The following is a 23,164-nucleotide window of genomic DNA, read 5'->3' on the forward strand; positions in this document are numbered from 1 at the left end:
GGCCATCTATGCTCCCCCCTTAGAGGCCTCCAAGACTGACCTCGTTAAAACTTCTAGAATCCAGTTCTCTCATCTAATCCACCCAAGGTCTAACTCTCCTCCAAGGTTCAACTTGGAGCTCCTGACCTAATTGCTTTACGTGTGTGGTTCCCCTCCTCCATACAGAACAGAACCCTGATCATCAGGCTGTAACAGTGGAAGTTAGTCCAGCACTAAGTGTGGATGGTATTCAGCCACAGCCGACACTCTGGATTAGCCTAAACATATTGACTTCAAGGCTACTCCATTATTTCACTCAGGTGTCCTCAGCCTGCGTGGGAGGAAATGAGGGCTGTGTAGACCAGGGTCAGGGAGGAAGTGAGGACAGTGTAGACCAGGGTCAGGGAGGAAGTGAGGACAGTGTAGACCAGGGTCAGGGAGGAAGTGAGGACAGTGTAGACCAGGGTCAGGGAGGAAGTGAGGACAGTGTAGACCAGGGTCAGGGAGGAAGTGAGGACAGTGTAGACCAGAGTCATGTGATGCATCTCTGGCCCATTTAAAAAGAATAAACTAGAAATTGCCCTGTTTGGCAGCTTCAGCCTTTCCTCTCTACTTTAGGGGGTGTCTTACATCTTTAGCCTCCACAGTGGTATTGTAAAATGGCTCTCGGTGGCCTTGGTGGGTTTGAGCCAAGGTGAAAAGACAGCCGTGCCATGCGGGCAGGTGGTCAAGGGGGCGCGGCAGAAAGTTACTCACACCATGCAGGCAGGGCACCCACATGGAAAGTTTTATTAAAGGAGGAGGGGTGAGGGGATAGAGAGAAAGAGGGAGGGGGAGAGAGAAAGAGAAGGAAAGAGAGAGAGAGAGAAAGGAAAGTGGAGTGCACATAGCCTTGTGAAGAGAGAGAGGAAGAGAGGAAGAAGACGAGAGAGAGAGAGAGAGAGAGAGAGAGAGATGGGAGAGGGATTTTCTCTTAAAGGGGACCTTACATATAAGATGACATCAGGATGTTGGGCGGATCTCCAAGGGGCGGGACAGAATGCTAACAATTGGGAAGTCTTGCCTTGTGGTCTGGTGTGTCTCTGCAGCCACAGAATATAGTTGGCTCCACTGTGAACAGGCCCACTCACCGTGAATGGGGCCCTTCGCCGTAAGCAGCCCCCTTTTCTAGACTTAGTCTCACCTATAAGGACTCATCACTTGCCTCTCAGAAGATCTGCTTTTCTTATGGGTTTGTTGACAGGTGGAGAATATTCCTTCTGGATAATGGCTCTTGCTTTTCAACATGCACACACACACACACACACACACACACACACACACACACACACACACACACACCAAACAAACAAACAAACAAAACAAAACAAAACCCTATGGTATATGCTTTCACTGTTCATCATAGAGTACGCCTGTCTTTCTGGTCTTGTTTTGTAGCTGGGTCCAAAAAGCACATTTTGGGAGATACTTTCAGCTCTTCAGTATGTTCTAGAAGTCATAACATCACCAACCTAGCTTCTGGTTTATTTGCTGGAGAGGCTTCATTTATGGCCACCTACATTTGCCTAACTGGCAGTGACTGATGCTTTATGACATGACCGCCAGGTCCCAGGATTCCTTGTGCCTGGTTTCAGTCCACAGTTTCCCCTTGCACAGACTCTGCTTCTCACCAGTAAGGTCAGAAGTCCGACCTTCAGGAGGGGAGAAGCAATCATCTCATATGCCAGTCTTCAAATCCCCACACCCAATTCTTTCATCCTGACTCACCGAGCATACCCCGAGACACTTCTTGCTTCAATTTTCTAAAATGCCTCCAAGCAGTGGAGGATTAGTGGCTGGGATTCAAGGTGGGGTGACTGCCAATCATCCCTGGATGGCTGTATGAGGATTTCCTAGTAGATGTGTTCTGTGACCAGCTCTCCTTGAGGTGTGAGGAGACTCAAGTGCGTTCTCAGCATATACTCCAGGGACTGGATGCGGTGGTAGATTACCAGGTGTGCCCTCAGTGACATGGAAGCACATTCTTTCCTCTTTTCTCCTTCTCAGATTATCATTGAAGATATTGGGAACAAAAGGAAATATGATTTCCCCCTTAACCGCTGGCTGGCCCTGGACGAAGATGATGGCAAAATCCAAAGAGACATCTTAGTGGGTGGAGCTGAGACCACAGGTAGGCTGGAGAGCAGTGGGGCCCCAGCGGGATCATCCTCTCTTCTCGGGAGTCAGTGACCATGTCTGTGGGATTATGACTGTGGTCAGGTGGGAGCCAGCTGGGTTTGAGGATGGCATCTTTGCTACCCCAGAAAATGGTCTGGTTCTCTGGGTTGCTGCCGAGGCTGTGGATATCAGAGGATATGGGGCGATGACCCTAGGCATTACTAGCTATAGGTAAAGGGAACTAAAAGAGGAAGCCAGAAGGGGAATTCGTGACCCTCTTACATTTTATATAATCCTTAGATCCACCTACAGCATAGGCATTGTCTTCTTCCCAACTCACAGATGAGAAAATGGAGACATATAGAAGGTAAGAAAGCTGTCCAGGGTCACATAGCTTGGTGAAGACAGACTAGGTATTTGGTCTGCCTCCTGAAGTCCCCTTACCACAAATTCCACAGGAAACCTCCACCCCTCAGCCTGCCTGAGATGGTCATCGGGGTGCTAGAAAACTTGCGTGTGCTTTACACATCTGAGAATTTGCTTGTCTGCCAAAGTCCATCTCTCCCTTTGACTGGAGACACAGCCAGAGTTGTGTAGTGTAACACGTAGATGGCAACACAGATTGGCTCCAGGTGGCCCGTCAGGAGATTCTTCAACACTCTTTTCCCACCACTTTGTAGCCCCTGCATTGCCCTGCCGCACCTGCCCATGACCACCCGCCCATGCTTCATCCGAACACCCATACCTTCTGCTCTCCCAGACATCTTCACCTGCGTGTCTGCCCCCCTCCTCTCCTCTCCCTGCCATGTTTGCTCTTTTCTTTGTTCTTAAACCCTGGGACAGAACAAAAGAATGCCAGTAAGCCCTTCACAGAACTTCTGGTTCAAATGCTGCTGCTCTCTCTTTTTTTTCTTTTTGCCCTATTTAGGAGTTTACTTAGCCCTCGGTGATTCTTCTGCATAATTCCAAAGGCTCACAAGGTCTCCTGACTGATCAAAACCCGGGATGACCCAACTTAGAGCGACCCTCACTCTTCCTCAGCCCGGGTGGGAAGGGAGATGTCAGTGCCCTCTCTCAAAAGTTATATTTTCCAGCAAAAGAGCAAGCCAAATGAACTAGATAGGCCAGATATAAATCTCCATCAATGGACTTGACTGTTATAATTAGATTAGACATAACAAAATTTATCTAGCAGCTATTAATAATGTACACACGGTAATTAACATTAATAATACGTACTATTCTTAGAAGCTCAACTTCCTCCTTCTCTTTGTTTCTCATAATCAGTGCTGACAGTTTCCTGAAATAACAGAGGCAGTTCATCCCCAAACTCACATATACTAACACACAATGTTGAAAAACAAAATGAGGTTGTGAGGGGCATGGATGTGGTCTGAGTGAGTAAAACATGAGGGGACACATGGGTGTGTGTGGTAGAGTAGTACCATAGCCAAGACAGAAATGGGGGTATTCTGATGCAGTCCACTTTGAACCCTCTCTGCCTCTCTTTCCACACCAGCCATAACGTATGTTGTCACCGTCTTCACTGGGGATATCCGTGGAGCTGGAACCAAATCTAAAATCTACTTGGTCATGTATGGAGCCAGAGGGAATAAGAACAGTGGGAAAATCTTCCTGGAGGGTGGCGTGTTTGACAGGGGCCGCACAGACATCTTCCACATCGACCTGGCTGTCCTCCTTAGCCCCCTGAGCCGGGTATCCATTGGGCACGGCAATGTAGGTGTCAATCGAGGCTGGTACTGTGAGAAGGTAAGGTGCCAACGTGTGAGCATTCTCGGGTTCAACTGCTTCTTCAACCTCTATGTACAAACTCTACCCTGCATCCCTGTGATGGCTGCTCTCAGTTGTCAACTACATCTAGAATGAACTAAAAGCCCAAGTCGCCAGGCACACCTGTGAGGGATCTTTTAGTTAATTAGATCATTTGAGGTAGGAAGACCCATCCTAAATCTGGGCCACACCTTCTGGTTGCAGCCCTTACACAGGACAAGGAAGAAGGAAGCTCTTTTCTTTTTGCCTGCTTGCCTTCACTCTCGATGGCAAATCCATTCCTTTGTTGGCACGAGAGCCCATGTCTTCAGGATTCCAGCGTACACTGAAGAGCAGCTGGTACACCCAGCCGTGTGGACTGAGAAACCACTAATTCTTGGACTTCCTGTTGGTAGACAGCCATTGTTGGGCTGGCTGGGCCACAGCCTGTATGCCACTCTAATAAATCCCATTTATATGTGTGCATATACATGTATGTATACATACATACATACATATACATATATAATCATTCCATCAGTTCCCTTTCTCTAGAGGACTCTGACCACAACAGTCTTATTTTCTACTTTTCTTAAACCAATCAGTTGTAGAGTATATGGTACTCCCTTGTACATGATCGATCATGTCCCTCTTTTTTGTCTTGTTGGTAGGGACTTATGGGAGTGGGGGCTGTCTCCAAACACAGCATTGGTTACTATAGGTGCATACCTGACAGGTACAGATGACATGTGGTGGTGTTTCCCCTTATGAAACAATCAACAACAATTTTAAAATGTGTCTATGGGACCTGTACATTGCCTTGAGTCCGGCCTGGTCTGACAGGGAGTTCCCATGCTATCTGGATTACAGAATAGGGTCCTTGTCTCAAGAAGAAAGAGGAGGAGAGAAAGAAAATGGTAATTTAGTTAGTCAGCCTTTCCCTTGTGTTTAATGCTTCCTGTGTTGTTGGGGAAGTTTATTTATCTTAAAGCTATGAAAATAAGGGGATGGGAGCTGGAGAGATGACTCAGCAGTTAAGAGCACTGGCTGCTCTTCCAGAGGGCCTGAGTTCAGCTCCCAGCACCCACATGGCAGCTCACAATCATCTGCAACTCCAATTCCAGGGGATCTGACACCTTCTTCTGGTCTTCAGGGTGCCCAGATATAGTACACAAACATACATGCAGACCAATACTCATATACATTAAAGAAATAATAAAAATTGTTTAAAGCTATGGAAATATACTCCTACATTTCCTTCTGAACATGGTAAAGTTTGGGCTTTCCTAGCCATGTTTAATCTGCTTGTAATTATTTTCGTGAGGTAGATTTTTTCCAGCTATATATTAAAATATTTTAGCTATATTTATTAAAGGATTTAGTAAAGTTCCAGGGCTAGAGAGGTGACTCAGCAGTTAAGAGCTCTCACTGCTTTTGCAGTGGGCCTAGGTTTGTTCCCTACTGGTGACTTACAACTGTCTGTAACTTCAGTTCCAGGGATTCTGATGCCCTCGTCTGGCCGCCACAGGTACTGCACACATATGGTGCACATAAATACACGCAAGCAAAACACTGGCACATAAATAAGCACATTTTAAGAATGATATACCTGAACTTCAACCCAGGCCTCCTGAGTCAGATTTTCCAAGATTCTGGATCTTTAACAAATTTTATGGATTTAGGTGGAAGGATACAGGGGGCTAAACCCAGGGCCTCATGCAAGCTATACAGTGCTCTGTCACTGAGCTATAATCTCGGTACTTATCATACTCCCCCTCCCTCCTCCGCTCCATCTTTCTGTCTCTTTGTTTCTGTCTCCCTCTCTCTGTATCTCTTTCTTTGTCTCTTTTATAAGTTTTGAGACAGAGTCACCCTGTCTTCCAGGTTGGCCTTGCACTCACTCTACAGCCCAGGCAAACTCTCCAGTAACTGAGACTATAGGCCAATACTGTCAGGACTTAACTTGATAGCTCTTGTCATTAAGGAGGTTTGGGAAGCGATGATTTAGTTTCAGTGGGAAATGAAGCTTTGGGGGTTTTTCCCCCATTGAAAGTAAAACCAGTGCTCCCCAAAACAAACAAACAAACAAACAAACAAACAAACAAACAAAGCAGATAAAAACCCAGCTCCATTATGCTTTCTACTCTGCCCCATGTATTGATTTAGTCTATTTCTGCACCAATACAGCATTCACTGTCTTCAGTTTATATAGTTGTACTATTTCTGTAGGACAAATTAAACCCAGCTTACTCTTATATCTCAGGGGTAGATTGACATCTGTCTTGATTTACTGCCCCTTAAGAGTTTTAGAATCTGCTCCCCAAGTTGATGAAGTGTGAACTGGATCTACAGATCCAGTCCCTTGGAAAACTAATATATTTTTTAATATACCAACTCCCCTTATCTATGAGCATGGTACACTTCTTAAAATTTAGGTCTTTAAACTGTTTTTCTGTGTAGTTTTTTTTTCTTCTTCAAGAGAGTGTATGTTTGTGTTGGATATAATCATATAGATCTTACAATTTGTGTCATAAATGCTCTTCAAACTTATCTTTTCTAACTATGTGTTGCTGATTAAGTACTTTCCATGTACTGAGCTTACATGTAACCATCTTTTAAAGGTTGCATTGATTTTAATCACTTCTCCACATATTCTTTGAACGTCTTCTCTGTCAGCAAGTCTTCCAGAGCTTGGTTGGTCTTCAGGCTCCTTACCCACAAAGAAGCTTACTATTTCTTTTTAAATTTTGAGCACATGGTCTCAGATCTACAGTAGAATGCTGAACAGAAGGCTGAATAGTATATATCTCTGTTTTGTTTCTAATTGTGTGTGAGATTGTGGGGCGGTCATCTAGCCTAGGGCATCATGCACACTAAGTTCTACCACTGAACTGCACTTCCCAGTCTTTGTTTTTTTCTGTAAAAGCGACTGCTTCTAATGTTTTATTTCGTTAATTATTTTTGAAGGGTTTGATATGTGTTATTAAACTGATTTAATGCATTCTTTTCTGTTTCTTCAATGTCGAGTTGTTTTCTGAGCAGGTGTTGAATTCTGTTTAATGCTGTTTTCTGTTTGCAGTGAGTTAGTCCTGTGATCTTCCTGTTCCATTAAGTTGATACACTGTACCCTGGATGACTGCACTTTCTAATGATCAGCCAACACTGCACTGCTTCTTCAGGCTGCACTTAGTGATGGTGGACTGGATTTCACATGTTCTTATCACTGACTTGCCAACACTTAATATGAAAATCTTCTATGCAAGTGACACTGACCCCTTGATTTCCTTTATTATCACTGTTTTTAATACTAGAAATAGTATTTTATCAAAAATCATCTTTTAAAAACATGCTTTAATATGATTTTACTCATAAAATACACTCTATATGATGTGTTCTTAAAAAGTGGTGGAGAACATTCACAACATGCATTTAAGAGTTTGGTTTTGTTTATTTGATTGTATTAGTTACCTTCAGTATTTGAATCTTCTACATCCTTGGTAATATTTCTTTTTTCTTTTCTTCCTTTTTTTAAATCTATCAATTGCTAAGAAAGTTTTCCGAAATTTCTCACCTCTGCAGCAGATACTTCAGTTTCTTTTCCTAGAATTAACCATCTTTGCTGGGCATGGCTTGAGGCTACGTTACTAGTCACAGACAACCCTTCCTAGTGAATTAAATCCTTACCATTGTCTAACAGAAGGGTTAAGAGTCCAGATAAGGAAGGTACAGTCAACTGCGATCACTTTAAACAACTGACAACAGGATCCACGGAAATGATGTTGCGTAGATGCTCGAGCAGTGACTTCTTAGCCTAGAGAAGATTCTGCAGTGTCCAGGACGTTCCTTCTGACATCGCATTGTGAGCGACCAAGAGGGCAGGGCTCCATGTTCTAAACCCATACACTCTGAGTGTGGACAGTAAAGGCTAGGGGTCAGGATTTAAAGGGGAAAAGTCCAGGGGAAGGCATTTGGCTCCATACTGCATTCTAGATACGAACTGATTAGCTTTTATATGCTTCACCTTTTTCCTACAAAAATTCATCGGGTGGTCTAGGCCATTTGGTTCACAGTCACAGATTTTATGGTGCACGTGAAGAAATGTGGTGTCCAAAGAGGATACAATATATAGAAGAAAAAGATTTGGGATCTAAGCTGGTGAGTTGGAGGACGTATGACAGCGACTGCAAAAGACTTTTCTTTAAAATAGTAATTTTTAAAAAGTATTCTTCATCTGCAAAATACGTCTCTAAAGAGGCATTTTTTTAAATTAAGACTTGACGAGAAAGGTAACAGGAAAAGTGCCATTCTTTGAAGGTCCCAGCACAGATACCTGTGCACTTGGTGCTGTGGAGGCCGCTAAGCACTGTGAGTGGGTCCTGTCAGTGGACCTAAAACAGGGGACTCCTGTTATCTGCCTTGCCAGGTGGTGGTCCTGTGCCCCTTCACGGGCATCCAGCAGACGTTCCCCTGCAGCAACTGGCTGGATGAGAAGAAAGCAGATGGGCTGATCGAGCGGCAGCTCTATGAGATGGTGTCTCTGAGGAAGAAGCGGCTAAAAAGTAAGTGTGAGGGACCCAGAAATAGGTACAGGCCATGCACTGTTGTGGAGAAGACTCCAGTGTCCCCAAACTGAAGGAGCTGCTGTAATGGACACGGGGTTAAACTGTGTGATTCACTCCAGTGAACTCTGAATATACTAGTCATAGGATAGCGGGCTCAATTCCTCCCCACTGCTAAAATGCAGTAAGTCTTTAGCCATTAATAAGACACTTACCTTATTACCTTATTACCTGTAATAGCAAGGGACTCAGCTTTATATTTGGCACTTGTTTAGTGGGTTCTAAGAATGGACACAACTGTGTATAAACTCTAGTCTTGATCATTTGATTTTTTTTTCCTCCTCTCCCTGACACTTGGAGTTTATGATTCACCCTGGCCTGTGTTGTAGAATTTCCTTGGTCCCTTTGGGTCTGGACGACTGATCTGAAGAAAGCTGGCACCAACTCACCCATCTTCATCCAGATTTACGGGCAGAAGGGGCGGACAGATGAGATTCTCCTGAATCCCAACAACAAATGGTTCAAACCAGGCATCATCGAGAAGTTTAGGGTAGGAAGGGGATGGGATGGGAGGGGAGGGAGATGGGAAAAAGAGATGAAAGAGGTACAGGACATGAGGATTCCAGTTTTCCATACCAGATTTTGGACCAAGTTTAAAGACAAAAAGGTACATCAGAGACTTTGGGCTCCTACAGCAGTGACAAATTTGATGATTTATATGCAATTCATTGAAAGTGATACAATTTATATCTGGCCTTCTATCTGAAATAGTCTAGGATGAAGCCTGCGGGGCGGGGGGCAGAGCAAAGGATAGAATGCTTGGAGCATTCAGGAGTAGGGTGAGTGGGGCAATCGTGGCTCAGGGGCACACGTTAGATTGCTCAACCTGGCTGCATTCAACATAAGGCCAGACTTCTAAGGGGAAACATGAATTTTGGAGCATTTGAAAGAAAATCCAGCTTTGAACTTTGCAGTATGTACACAGAGCAAGTCTTTGCCCTCAAAAGTGCTGCTTCGACCTTTGGGGAGAAGAATCTGTAATTGGCTGCTGTCCTCTCTGAGCACCCCACTGATACCTCTATTCTATCACCAAATTCATTGGTCTTTATGTGTTTGTCTTCTCTGCCAGACTCGGGCCCCCGGGAAAAGGGCACGGCTGCTGTATTGATCTTTTTGTCTGCCTCGGTGCCCAGTAGACTCCTGGGGCTGCGGCCCTGCGCTAATTTGCAGGGCTACCATATGAATTTCGTTCCTGGAAGATCTCTTGGCTGAATCCCACTGTGGGTCAGTTATTTTTGTTCGGTTTCGCCAGCCCAGACTGAACACTAGTTTCACATAGCCATCTTGGTCCCATGAGCCACTGGTTACCAGGAACAGGAGAGAATGGAATGTTTGAGTGTGACTTGAAAGCAAAGCCATCCTTACTGGGTAAAAGCAGCCCAAAGGAGCACCCACCTGCCTGTGGTCAGTTACGAGGACAGATGTATTTCCATGACAGTGTCCACACAGAACTTTTAATTTTTCCTTGTAGATGGAGCTCCCAGATCTTGGCAGGTTTTATAAGATTCGGGCGTGGCATGATAGGCAGAACCCTGGCTCTGGATGGCATTTGGAAAAGGTAATACCTTGGAGGATCGGGAGGAGTCAGAGCCACACTTCTTCATGGTCATGTCATATATATTTGCCTCTGTATTTGTTAGGATTAGAGGTGGGAAGAGCAGACATGGGCTGTGTGTTGGGGACAGGTAGGGAGAGGTCTTCCAAAGTAAACAGAGAGACTGCTCAGGTGTCCATGGGTTTGCATTCTGTTCTGTTATCCAGAAGTTAGTTGAGTATAGACTTCTAAGAGGCCAGGGAAAGAAAGAGGAGGCTGATCATCTGCCTTCCCCAAGAGTCACGGTGAGGAAATGTCTTAGGCCTCCCTAAGATGAGCTAGTAGAGAGGGTGTGGTGGCACACACCTTTAATCCCAGCACTTGGAGGCAGAGGCAGGCTGATCTGTGAGATTGAGGCCAACTTGGTCTACAAAGAGAGTGCCGGGATTACACAGAGAAATCTTGTCTTAAAAAAAAAAATCAGACTAAACTAAACTAATAAAAATAAAAATGAGAAAACACAAAACTTAAAAAAAAAAAAAACAACAAGACAGTAGAATGAGGATTCCAGGCCATGGGTGGAAATCCCTGGTAGAGCCACCTGCCTGCCTCAAGACTACCTCATTGTAGATGACCCTGATGAATACTCTGAATAAGGACAAGTATAACTTCAACTGCAATCGCTGGCTGGATGCCAACGAGGATGACAATGAGATTGTGAGGGAAATGACTGCAGAAGGCCCAACAGTGCGGAGGATCATGGGAAGTAAGTATGGAGCTGCTTGCTGTTCTGGGGAGGTGGCAGAGCTTTACTTGGTGGGCTAGTGGGGGCCTGGAGGTCTTGTCTACTGTGCATCATCCACCCTCTCAGAACGCTTCAGTGGACTAATTAGGTTCCAACCTCAAGACTGGCTGGAAGAATCCATTCCAGGGCATGGTGCTGGGAATTGTCTCTGAACTGGGGAACTCCTGCCTTGGTTAGACAGTTGGTAATAGGCCGTCAGACCTAGGACAGGTCTTTTACTTGTTGGTTCAATGACTGTTAATCCTGAGATGCTACCCCTACTTTTGTGTATTTAATAATATTTGTTTTGAAAACAAAACTATCATCTCTCTTTACATAAGATAGCATCAAATGGTTTCCATCCAATGGAGGCTTTGTAGAATACATAGTTCATCAAGGCAGAAATGCATCTGGTCTTACCTGACCTGTGTGTTTATGCCCGCATTGTGCCTGTAGGTCTCAGGGAGAGGGTCCTGGGACCTAGTTACTGTCTGAGTCCTTCTAACCAGCTCTTACAATTTTAGCTCCTTGGTCTCTTCTCCTGAAATTACCCAGCACTTTCATTCTTGAGCATTTGAGGGGAGAGGTTGCTTTTTGAAGCTTTTCAACTCACAGCTCTGACCAGCTTTCTCAGGGTGCCTTATCTCATGGAGGACTTGTTGAACTACACATTTCTGGGCTCTGGGATAGAAATTCCAATTCAGTGGGTCTGCATTAGGACCCCAGAACATGTTCGTCTTAGTTAGGGTTTCAATTGCTGTGAAGAGACACCACGACCACAGCAACTTTTATAAAGAAAACATTTAATTGGGATGGCTGACTTACAATTTCAGAGGTTCAGTCCATTATCATGATGGGGAGCATGGCAGCATGTAGGCAGACATGGTACTGGAGAAGTAGCTGAGAGTGCTTCATCTTGCAGGCAACAGGAAGTCAACTGACTGTCACACTGAGGGAAGCTTGAGTAAAAGAGACCTCTCAAAGCCCATCCCCACAGTGACACACTTCCTCAAACAAGGCCACACCTCCTAATAGTGCCACTCCCTTTGGGGGCCACTTTCTTTCAAGTCACCACAATGATTAACCAGCAAATTTTGAGACTATCAGCACTGCATAACCCTCCCCTACCCCCCCGCCCCACCGAACCACACTAAGGACCACCATCACTGAGGATGTCCCACTTCTCTGCTGTTTTAAAGTTTCCAGAATTTTCTTGCTGTTTATGTTCTTGTCTCTTCCACCAGACATCTTGGTTTGATCTTTAAAGTCATTTAGATTCTCATTTTAGTGAGGTTATCCAAAGGAAACATCTGCCAGTTTAACCTAGAATGCCCAGAATGTTCTTTGCTCTTTGCCTCAACTGAAGCATGACTTTCTCTCAAGAATCCTCTTTTGTTGTCATCAAAAACCCTGGGGCACAGGGTAGGGTCGCATTCTCTCCACTCACACTTGCGTCTCCAGACCCTTGCTGTAGGTTCTTGGGACCCACCTCCCTCACTGAAGGTAGTGACATCAACTTTTGGTGTCCCATGGTCCTAAGGTAGTATGTTGGCTTACTGGGGCAGCCATAACAAAACTGTGAATTTGGTAGCTTACACAACAGGAATTTGTTTTCAAGTAGTTCTGGGTGCTACAATCCAAGATCAAGGTGTTTTCAAGGTTCATCTCTCCTGGCATCTTTCTCCTCCACCTCGAGGCAATGGTACTTGGGTCCTCGGGTCTTCTGGGTGCCTGCTCATAGGTGTTCTCGTCTCTTCCATCTCACAAAGAATTCAGCAGAATGGATGAGGTCCCACCCACACAGCATCATTTTACCTTAATTATCTTTTAAAGTTGCCATCTCCAAGTGGTCTTAGAGATCCTAGGGATTAGAATCTCAGCAAATGAATTTGGGTTTCAATGCAGCCCATAACAGGCAATATCTCTTAAAGCATGCTCAAGGGTCAATTTATATCAAATTTCCCATCGTGTTTATTAAAATTCAGGTTCCTGGGCCAAACCCAGCTATGCTAATTGGAGTCCCAGGGCTATGCCTGGTATGCTAGTTAGGAAAGAGAGTCCTGATGAGCCATTATTTTGATCAGGTTGACCTGTGGACACGTCTTTTGGGATTTGTCTTGATTGTTAATTGATTAGGAACATCCATTGACTGGGGCCTAAACTGTAAGAATGGGCAGGAAGCCAGCAAGGGCTTGTTTATTCTCTCAGTGCTCTTGACTGTGGATGTGGTATGACTACCTGCTAGAGTTCCTGCTTTGACGGCCCTGAAACAATGGACCATAACCTGGAATTATAAGCCAAATAAACCCTTTCTTCCCAAAGCTGGTTTTGATTAGCGTATTTGTCACAGCAACAGAAATGGACACAGCTAATGAGAATATTAGAAAAAGCACCTCTTGCCTTTCCCAGCCTTCGTGGGACCTGATCCATCCCTGAGTCCCTCTGGCACCATTGTTTCCACATTGTGCCAGGGTCATTCCACTCTCAGTATGAGGGGATCAGTTTGAGAAGCAAACCCACAAATGATTATCCGTGCAGAGAAAAAGCTCTAAAGTCAGGTAGAGAATGAGCGGACTAGACAGATAATAAGCTCAATATATCACTTGAAGGGGGAACTGCAGGGCGTGGTGTGTAAATGCCATGGAAACCAGCTGTGGTAAACTTCCTACCTGGGCAGCTATTGTCTGAAAGGCAGACAAAGTCCATCCAAGCCAGGGCAAGGAGTCTGACAGTAGAGGTCGTGGGAGGAGATGGTTCCCACAGACTCCATATTGGCTGCACATAGAATACAGGTATTTTGTGGCTGTAATTTGAGTGTTGTGCTGTTAAAGAACCATTTCAATGAGGAAAAAAATTAGTGATTAATATAGATGGAATGGCTGTCTGTCTGTTCTGGCTATAAAGACAGTCTGATGCCCTCTGCCAGTCTTTGGTTGTTCTTTGGCACCTCTGCTAACTCAAATTCCTTGAACTCACTTACTCTTTTTGGCTCATGAAAATTTCCTCTCATGCTTAGACCACACCCCTGTCTTCTCTCAGATCTCCTGTGGTCCACACTGTTCCTTGGACCACTACTCAGAGTCAAAGGCAATGTCCCACCCCCTAGTAGGTAACAAATAACATGCATGGCTGGGCTGTGGTGATGCATGCCTTTAATCCCAGCACTCGGGAGGAAGAGACAGGTGGATCTCTGTGAGTTTGAGGCCAGCCTGGTCTACAGAGTGAGTTCCAGGAAAGGCGCCAAAGCTATAGAGAAACCCTGCCCCCCCAAAAAATAATGTGCATGGTTTCCCAGTGACCTTTAATGGAGAGTCTTGTAGCCATGTACAAAGAGTAAATACCAATTTAAAATCAATCCTTAGAGTCTGAAGTTGTGTGTTCCCAGTTTACTTACAAAATCATGGCCAGCCAAATAAGCAATTAATGTCATGTCTAGTTGTTCAGAGGATTTGGGGAGTGATTGTACTGATTAGAGACAAGGACAAAGACTGCACCAACTCACAATTTATTTCCACCCAGCCTTTCCCTCAGGAGATGGCAAAATAAATGAGATTCACTTTCTCCACTGTGATTACACACTCCTGATGAGTGGGCAAGAGTCCGTTGGACATGAGTATTGAATATTGTTGCTTCTCGTTAATCAGATTGAGCCATAATTTTTAAATTAAAGCCCAAGAGGCTCTGGTACTTGCCCATCTGTTTAACGTCTCTTACTGCTGATGACTAGCAATGTAATTATGTTCAATTGTCCACAGTGTCTTGCCAGGCAGAGTTTGGGACCTCAGTGGCTGGTGGGCTCAGAGGGACTCTTATGGAGTAAGGGCTTGTCAGGACCTCCAAAGGAACAGATCTTAGACCTCTGGGACAAAGGGGATGAGGATCCCCAGGAATGGGATTTCTATGTTTGTTACCATTTTGCTTTTAGGAATTTTCCAGCAACATGACTACAAAAGCAAGACTAACCAGCAGATCAGGCTGGAACAAGGCTGAGGTTGGAGGTTTTGATTTTCCCTTGGTTTCTTGTGTTGGCAAACACCAGCCAGAGCTGTCCATTCCTCCTGTTATCACATCATATCGCTGAGAACATGCTCCAGTCTGCTTTCTGTCAGTGTGACCAAAAAGCTGAGGTTAAACAAGGTAAAGGGAGGAAGATTTCCTTTTAGCTCCCAGTTTCGGAGGGTTTCGTCCATGGGTGTTCCCGGGCATGTAGGGAAGCGGCAGGAGGCATGTGGCAAACCAAAGTCACATGGAAACTAGGAAACATGGTAACAGAGAGGTAGAGATGGAGAAGAAAGGGGCAAGTACAAAAATATAGCCTTCAAGGCATGCCCCGCAAGATCTACTTCCTCCAGTAGGCCCCATCTCACAAATTTTCCACCACCTTAGCAGCCTAAGGTAGGAATTCATGAATGGATTAACCATGAGGCCAGAGTCCTTATGATCCAGTCATTCCCAAAGTCCTACCTCTGAATAGCACTGGGAACTGAGCTTTCAACATATGAGATTTTTGGGGAAACTTAAGATCCAGACCCTAGCATGACATGTACAGTGCTGCTTATACAAAGGCAAGTAGCATTTGAATTTTGAAAGTTTCCCGGGGAAGGCAGGGATGATTTAATTTTGAGAAATGTGATTCTGTGGGGAAGGTAATGTTGGGGGATAAGAGATGTTTTCCTGAACTTCAACCATGCTTTAAGTGTCTACCAGCACCTGTTTTACTCAAGGCAGGCCTCTATGCACAATGTTTTTGTGCCTTCTGACAAATTCTTTGGCAGAGACACCACATCTTTTTGAGCCCACATGGTTCATAGTCAGATTGATTTTTCAGATTTCCCTATATGGAAATCAGTGCATTATTAAAATTGATTTTGTCCACTGTACTTCCCAGTAATTTGTCTCACTTCGGATATATTTCATCTTCACTCTAGGTGGAGTATCAATGAATAATATTTCTTTTTAAAAACAAGAGCTTTATTGAGAAAAATCCGTGTGTCATTCATTCCATACACTAAAACTTCACAAGCCAATGACTTTTGATCTGTATTCAGCGGATCTGTACATCCATCAGCACCATCAAATTCCAGAACATTTTCATACCCCTAAAGAAACCCCATACCCATTAGCAACCACCTCTTTCCCCACCTAACTCTTGCCTCTGACAACCACTAACCTGGTTTTGGTCTCCTCTAGCAAATGGAGCACATTAGTGTGTGCTCAAGGTCCCCCCCATCGTACGATGTATTGGCATTTTGTGTGTATTTATTTAGTGTATGTGTGTGCAGGTGTGCACATGCCCTGGCTCATAGATGGCCATTAAAGGAGAATTCTTGAGAGTTGGTTTTATCCTGACACTTTGTGGGAGCCAGGGATCCAACTCAAGTCACCAGCCCTGTGTACCAGCGCCTCTACCTGCTGAGCCATCTTTTTGGCCCATGATTTCTTTTGAATTGATGAATGGTACTCCATTGTATGGATGTAACATGCTCAACTGTTAAGTACTTAAGCTGTTTCTGATTCTTGGTTATCATGAGTATTGCTGCCCTGGCATTCATGCACGTGTTTTTGTATGAACATGCTTTCTGGTCTTGGGATGTGTAACCTGAGTCATATTGTGGTGGTATTGTGTTCCCCAAAATATTGTGTACCTTAATAAACTTATCTGGGGTCAGAGAACAGACAGCCACTAGATACAGAGGCCAGAAAATGGTGATACTCATGCCTTTAATCCTAGCATTCCAGAGACAGAAATCTCTCTGGATCTCTGTGAGTTCAAGGCCACATTGGAAATAGCCAGACATGACTCATCACACCTTTAATCCCAGAAAGCAAGCCTTTAATCCCAGGAAGTGGTGGTAGAAAGCAGAAAGGTATATAAGGCGTGAGGACCAGAAACTAGAAGCATTTGGCTGGTTAAGCATTTGGCTAGTTAAGCATTTGGCTGGTTAAGCATTTGGCTGGTTAAGCTTTCAGGCTTCTAGCAGCACAGTTCAGCTGAGAGCCATTTGGATATGAGGACACAGAGGCTTCCAGTCTGAGGAAACAAGACCAGCTGAGAAGTTGGCCAGGTGAGGTTAGGTGTGGCTTGTTCTGTCTCTCTGATCTTCCAGTGTTCACCCCAATACCTGGCTCACAGGTTTGATTTTATTAATAAGACCCTTTAAGACTCCTGCTACATCATACGGTAACTCTCCTTGTAACTTTTTGAGCAACTGTTGAGCTATTTTTCAAAAGATGGGCACATTTTCACCAGTGTCATGGGAGGTCCCTACTCGTCTATATCTTGCCCACACTTGCTGTTTTCCTTCGTGAGGGTTACTTTGCCATGTTACATGAGTTTGAGGAAAACCTTATCAAGTTCGACAAAGAAGTCAACTGTGATTCTAATAGGGATTGCATCAGAGTAGTTCTGTTTGGGGACTATTGATGTATTAACGATCTTAAGTCACACAGTCCACGGACATGGGACGTTTCCATGTCCATTTATTGAACCTTTAATCTCAATATTAATTTGTGATTTTTGAAGTATAAAATTTTCACTTGTTTTGCTAAATTCATTCCTAAATATTGTGTTCTTTAAAAAAGACATTTATTTCCATTTTTTCTTTTATGTGTGTATGCATGCATGTGTACACAGGCACATCATATGTCTGAGTGCCTGTAGAAACCAGAATAGGCATCACAGGCAATTGTGAGTCACCTAATGTGGGAGCTAGGAACCAAACTTGGAGCTTCTGGAAGAGGAGAAAGTACTCTTGGCCTCTTGTTGCATCATCTCTCCAGCCCGTTTCATTCCATCTGTTGTTGTAAATGAAACTATCACCACCCCTCCCCCGCCCTCCCCCCTTTCATCTTCTCTTCGCTTCTTTTGATACGTTTTCTTCTGAGATTAGGATTCATGTATTGCACACTGGCCGCAAACTCACTATATATCTGAAAATGACTTTAATTTTCTGATTCTCTTGCCTCCACTTCTCAAGTGCAAGGATTACAGGCATGTGCTACCACACCCAGTTTGTGCAGTGCTGAGGACTAAGGCTTTGACCATGTTAGTCAAGGACTCTTCTAACTAAACTACATCCTCAGTCCAGAAATGGTTTCTTAATTTCATTTTCCAGTTATTTATTATGGAAGAGTAGGTTTTATATTCTATGACTTTGCTGAATTTTTAGAGGATCCCCTATGACTCTCTAAATACACAGTCCTGTCATCCATGAGGAGACACAGATTTACTGTGGCCTTTACACAGCCTGGATGCCAGTGTAAATTCGCTCATCTTGCTCGAAGACTTCTAGAATCATGCTGAACTTTTAAGTGTAGGTGTTTCATAGATGACCTTTATGAGCTGAAATTCCTGTTTGTTCCTTTTTGAAAATGGGTTTTTATCACGAAAGGGTATGTCAAATTCTTTTTGTGTGTCTATTGAGATGATCATGTGATTTTTGGTTTTTATTCTATTAGTGTGACATATTACATTAATTGGTGTTTAGAAGTTAAACCAAGTTATATTCCTGGGATAAATCCTATCTTGTCATAGTGTCTGATTCTGTGTGAACTCCAATTAGGCATTTTATTTTATTTAACTTCTTACTGTATCAAACATTTCTTATTTAAGTTATACATTTGAGTCTTACTGAAAATAATTTATACAAAATATTGTAATCATGGTTTCCCTCCCCTTATCTTCTCCCAAATCCTCCCTACCTCTCCACCCATCCAGTTCTTTCTTTCTCTCTCTCTCTCTTTGGAAAATAAACAGGTGTGTAAAGTGAACAAACCAGAATTAAAAAAAAAAAGAAAAGCACAAGAAACACACACACACACACACACACACACACACACACACACACACACGGGGGGGGGGGAACCAAAACCCATAAAAACATAAAATTACAAACTATGATATACTAGCAAAAGACCGATAAGGTTAAAAAAGCAGCAATGCAGTCTGATACATTAAAAAAAAATCTCTAAAATCACCATTGAGTTTGTTTGGTATTGGTTATCTATTGCTGGGCATGGGGCCTACCCTTAAGTGTGGTTTATATATCCATTGAGACTCCATTGGATAAAACTGATTTTTCCTTTGCATGTGTTTGTCAATTGGAGATAGCTTTTTAATTAGGAATGAGAGCTATTATTCACTTTCCCCTCTCAGTGCTGGGAACCCCTCTGGCTTGAAACTATGTAGGCCCTGTGCATGCTGATACGTCTTTGTAAGTTCATACATGTGTCAATCCTGTTGTGTCTGGAAGACACTATTTTCTTGGTGTCATCCATCCCTCTGGCTCTTAGGATCTTTCTGCCTCCTCTTCTGCATAGTTCCTTGAGCCTTGGTGGGAGGAATTGATGAAGACATCTCATTTAGGATTGAGTGTTCCAAGGTCTCTTACTCTCTGCACATTGTCCAGTTATAGGTCTCTAAATGAGTCCACATCTTTGGAAAGAAGAAGCTTCTCTGATGATGGCTGAGTGAGACACTGATCTATGGGTATAGCAGAATGTCATCAGGAGTCATTTTATTGTTATGTTCCTTTAGTAGAACAATAATATTTGGCTTTTCCCTAAGTCTGTGGCCTATCTAGTCTCAGGTTCTTGGTCACCTGAGTAGTTTCAGGCTTGGGTTCCATCTCATGGAATAACCTTCAATCCAATAAGACAATGGTTGGCTACTCCCACATCGTTTGTACCACTATTGCATCATAGTGTCACACAGGCAGGTCACCATTGTAGATCACAGGGTTTATAGCTGGGTTGATGTTTACCTTTCTACTCTGGTAGCATACAGAGTACCTTCCAGCGCCATAAATGGTAGTCAGTAGGGGTGCCGGTGATAGTGAGGCACCAGCTCAACTTCTTCATGTTCAGGGAGTTATATAGGTGTTGTCTCCAGCACTAGGGCCTTGCCGTCAGTTCGTGTAGAGAACCAATAGCCTTGGAACAGTCTGAGTTGTTTGGAGATTTTCATGGGGTCCCCTTAGCCAACAATTCAGCTATATGTAACTCATTCCTGGCACTGGATGTTTCACTTGGTGGCAAAAGATGTCTAGTTGGGGCTTTGTCTCTTCTGTTATTTGGTGACTCCATTTAGATTTCATATCTATATAAATGACATTTCTATTGGAGCAGGTTCCCATATGGGCACTCAAATGGTATCAGTTGTTCCTCCTCATTGTCCCTCTCTTACCGACTTCTTCCCTCCTCCTCTCCATTCAATCCTCCTGTTCCAGTCTCTCCATAATGATGTTTTCTACCCCTCCTTTCGAGATCATTCCTGCCCCTAGTCCCTTGCTCTATAGATAATCTCTGTGATTATACAGATTGTAGCATGCCTATCAAAGGCTTAAAAGCTAAAATTTATATATAACAGAACACATATTATATTTGTCTTTTGGGGTCTGGGTCACCTCACTCAGGGATTTTTTTCCCTAGCCTTATATATTTACTTGAAAATTTCATGGTTTCATTTTTAACAGATGAATAATATTCCATTGTGTAATGTACAGCATTTTTTTTTTACTTATTCATTTACTGATGGACATCTAAGTTGTTTCCAATTTCTGACTATTGTGAATAGAGCAGCAATGAACGTGGATGAGCGAGTGTCTCTGTAGTAGGATGTAGAGTCCTTTGGGTATATGCTCAAGAGTGGTGTAGCTGGATCTTGAGATAGATCTATTTCCAGTTTACCATCACACTGATTCATAGTGTATAATTTTTTAATTAACATAATTTCTTTATTGATTCTTTGGGCATTTAACATCATGCACCCTAACTCCACTCACTTCCCAGTCTCCCAATATCCTCCCCTCACCCCTGCAGTGTCCCCGCAGAAGAACATTTTTAGAAAATCAAACCAAAACAAAGCAATCAAGCAAACAACCAAAAAGCAAAACAAAAAACCCACTCTTCACTCCTCCATCTTTCCTGCCTCTCCAACCCCTCTTCATTTGTCCTGGTGGCATTGGGAGTGGTCTCACATAGTACACCCTTTTGTCCAATCATCTTTACTAGCAAATGTTCATTACAATGAGTCATTGGTCTGGTTCAAGGCCTCTGGTTTCTGCTACACCATCATCACTGGATCCTCACCAAAACTACTCTAAGATATCCCACAGCCACTCTGAGCCACGGAGATGCTGCAAATATTGTTCTATAGGACCAATCCCTTCACGAGCTCCAGCAGGTCCTAGATAAGTTAGATGTTAGGGTGGGCCAACCCAAGGCCTGACTGTGGGCCTGGCTGGTCAGTCTGGGCCACTGGGTTCCTCAGACACCTGCCTGAGCAGAATTCCATAGTGTATAATTCTTTATCTGCATTGCAATATTTGGTTTTACAGCTATTGTGTTGAGAATTTTTGCATTTATATTCATAAAAGATACTGGTCTATAGATTTATTTTCTTATTATGTCATTGCCAGCTTTGGTACCAAGAATGTGTGGGCTTCATAAAATGAATTCCCTAAGATGATTACTAACCTTTGTTACAAACTTGGTTCTTTTGGGTGTATCTTTAAGCCATTTCAGAGAGGATTAACTAAGAAGGAAAGGGTCACCCTCATTGAAGAGATGTTATCGTGTGGGTTTAGGGCTTAGATGGAACAAAAGAGGGAAAAGAAAAAAGGTGGTCTAAGCATTGGCTTGTTGCTGCTGTCTGTGCCATCAAGTCTGAACGGGCAGCCTCACACTCTGGCTGCCACCACCACGAGCCACTGCCAAGGGCTATATTCTCCCAAACTGTGAGCCAACGTAAGCCTCTGCTTCATGAACTTGCTTTTGTGTTTGGCTACAGCAATGAGAGAAACAACTAATATAGAAAATTGGCACCTAGGAGTAAGGCTGTTTCTGTTGTAGTGGGAAACCTGAGCATGTGGTTCCTAAGCCTTGGAACTGGTTTGAGGAAGGAATATGGATGGGTTTGGAAGTGAAGGCTGGGGAAGTCCCAGAATTCTGTAAGCTGTTCCAGCAGGAGAAAGGAAGACCAGGGTGTCAATAGAAACGTTAATGGACAAGGTTATACTTAGGAGGGTTCAGAAGGAAATAATGATGCTGTCGAGAATGGAGCTAGCGGCCATGCATGTTATGTTCTGACCCAGAAATTGGCTGCATTCTACCTATGTCCTGAAAACTCAGGTGGGGCTGGATTAAAAAAAAAAGCAATGGAGTAACTTACTTGATGGGAAGAAACTTCAAACGAGTATAGTATGCAGGCTCTGGTGTGGTTTATTGCTCACTGCATTTAGTGAGGTCTTTAGTGAGAATTCAAAGCAAAAAGTGGACCAGAAAGAAGTGAAAAAAAAAACCCACATAGTTTGGAAAGAAAAGGAGTGTGAATCTAGTTAAGGTCACAGACAAGGCAGGTGTGGACAGTGTGGCTGCAAATGTTAAAAGGTATTAGTGACATTAAAGCGAATCAAGGACCTTGCACCCGGACAAAAGTAAGTGTGCCTCAGATGTAAGGGCCTACTCATGGAATTGTAGGATTGTGGTACCACTTGAAGTTTGAGTGGATACATTTGGCGTTATGAGATGGGCACAGATAGGCCTTTTGGTCAAGGGTAGAGCATTATGGATTACAGAGATGTGTTTAAATGTCAAGTTGACAAGGAGTGGATTTGTGATGGTTAATCTTCATCATCAATCTGACTAGGTTTAGAATCACCATGGAGACTGACACACACTTCTGGATATGTCTTGAGGGTATTTTAGAGAAGATTAAGGGAGAGAGACCTACCCAGATTGAGAGAGGCCCACACAGAATGGAGTGGAACCATCACATGGGCCAAAGGGTGGACAGAGCAATAGAGGGAAAAGGAGGAAGGGAACAGAACATGAGCACTCACATCGCTGCTCCTGAGCCCATCCGTTGGTGAGCGAGCAACTTCATGCTCCTGCCGTCACAGCTGAAAGCACTCTTCTAAATGCCTTTCTGCCAGGATGGGCTGAGTCCCCTGAACCAAAATAAACATCTTATCCCTTAAGTGTCTTCTCATCAGGTATTTGGTCATAACTAGAAGAAAAGTACATTAATATACCTACTCTTTTCTTGTTACACACTCTTCAGAAAAAAAAAATTTCTTTAAATGTATAGTAGATTTCTGTGGTAAGACACGCAGTAAGGACACAGGCTTTTCTTTGTGGGTAGTTTATTTTAATTATTCAATCTTTTTACTCTATGAGTCTGTTTCACCACAAGTCAGTTTTGGTAGTCATTCTTTACTTTCAACCTATTTATGCTGCAGGATCTAAAGTTTATCTCTTTGTGAGGAGATATTTAGATCCATATCCATTTGGACAGTCTCTGTATAGCAGATTTCCTTTTGA

General features: G+C 43.5%; 1 protein-coding gene across 3 annotated transcripts in view; it reads left to right on the forward strand.

The window, feature by feature from the left end:
- The window catches only part of Loxhd1 (lipoxygenase homology PLAT domains 1), a 161,865-nt gene that overhangs the window by 43,853 nt on the left and 94,848 nt on the right, over nucleotides 1-23,164 (forward strand). For all 3 annotated transcript variants that reach the window (XM_052741493.1, XM_052741494.1, XM_052741495.1), the window contains exons 7-12: nucleotides 2,026-2,149; nucleotides 3,656-3,906; nucleotides 8,330-8,465; nucleotides 8,855-9,015; nucleotides 9,997-10,083; nucleotides 10,690-10,825. In XM_052741493.1, the coding sequence (XP_052597453.1) occupies nucleotides 2,026-2,149; nucleotides 3,656-3,906; nucleotides 8,330-8,465; nucleotides 8,855-9,015; nucleotides 9,997-10,083; nucleotides 10,690-10,825 (895 nt within the window). The remainder of the gene's footprint in view (nucleotides 1-2,025; nucleotides 2,150-3,655; nucleotides 3,907-8,329; nucleotides 8,466-8,854; nucleotides 9,016-9,996; nucleotides 10,084-10,689; nucleotides 10,826-23,164) is intronic.

This window comes from Peromyscus californicus, unplaced genomic scaffold, assembly GCF_007827085.1.
Source record: "Peromyscus californicus insignis strain IS unplaced genomic scaffold, ASM782708v3 Scaffold_17__1_contigs__length_78620276, whole genome shotgun sequence".
In the NCBI taxonomy this organism is placed as follows: Eukaryota; Metazoa; Chordata; class Mammalia; order Rodentia; family Cricetidae; genus Peromyscus; species Peromyscus californicus.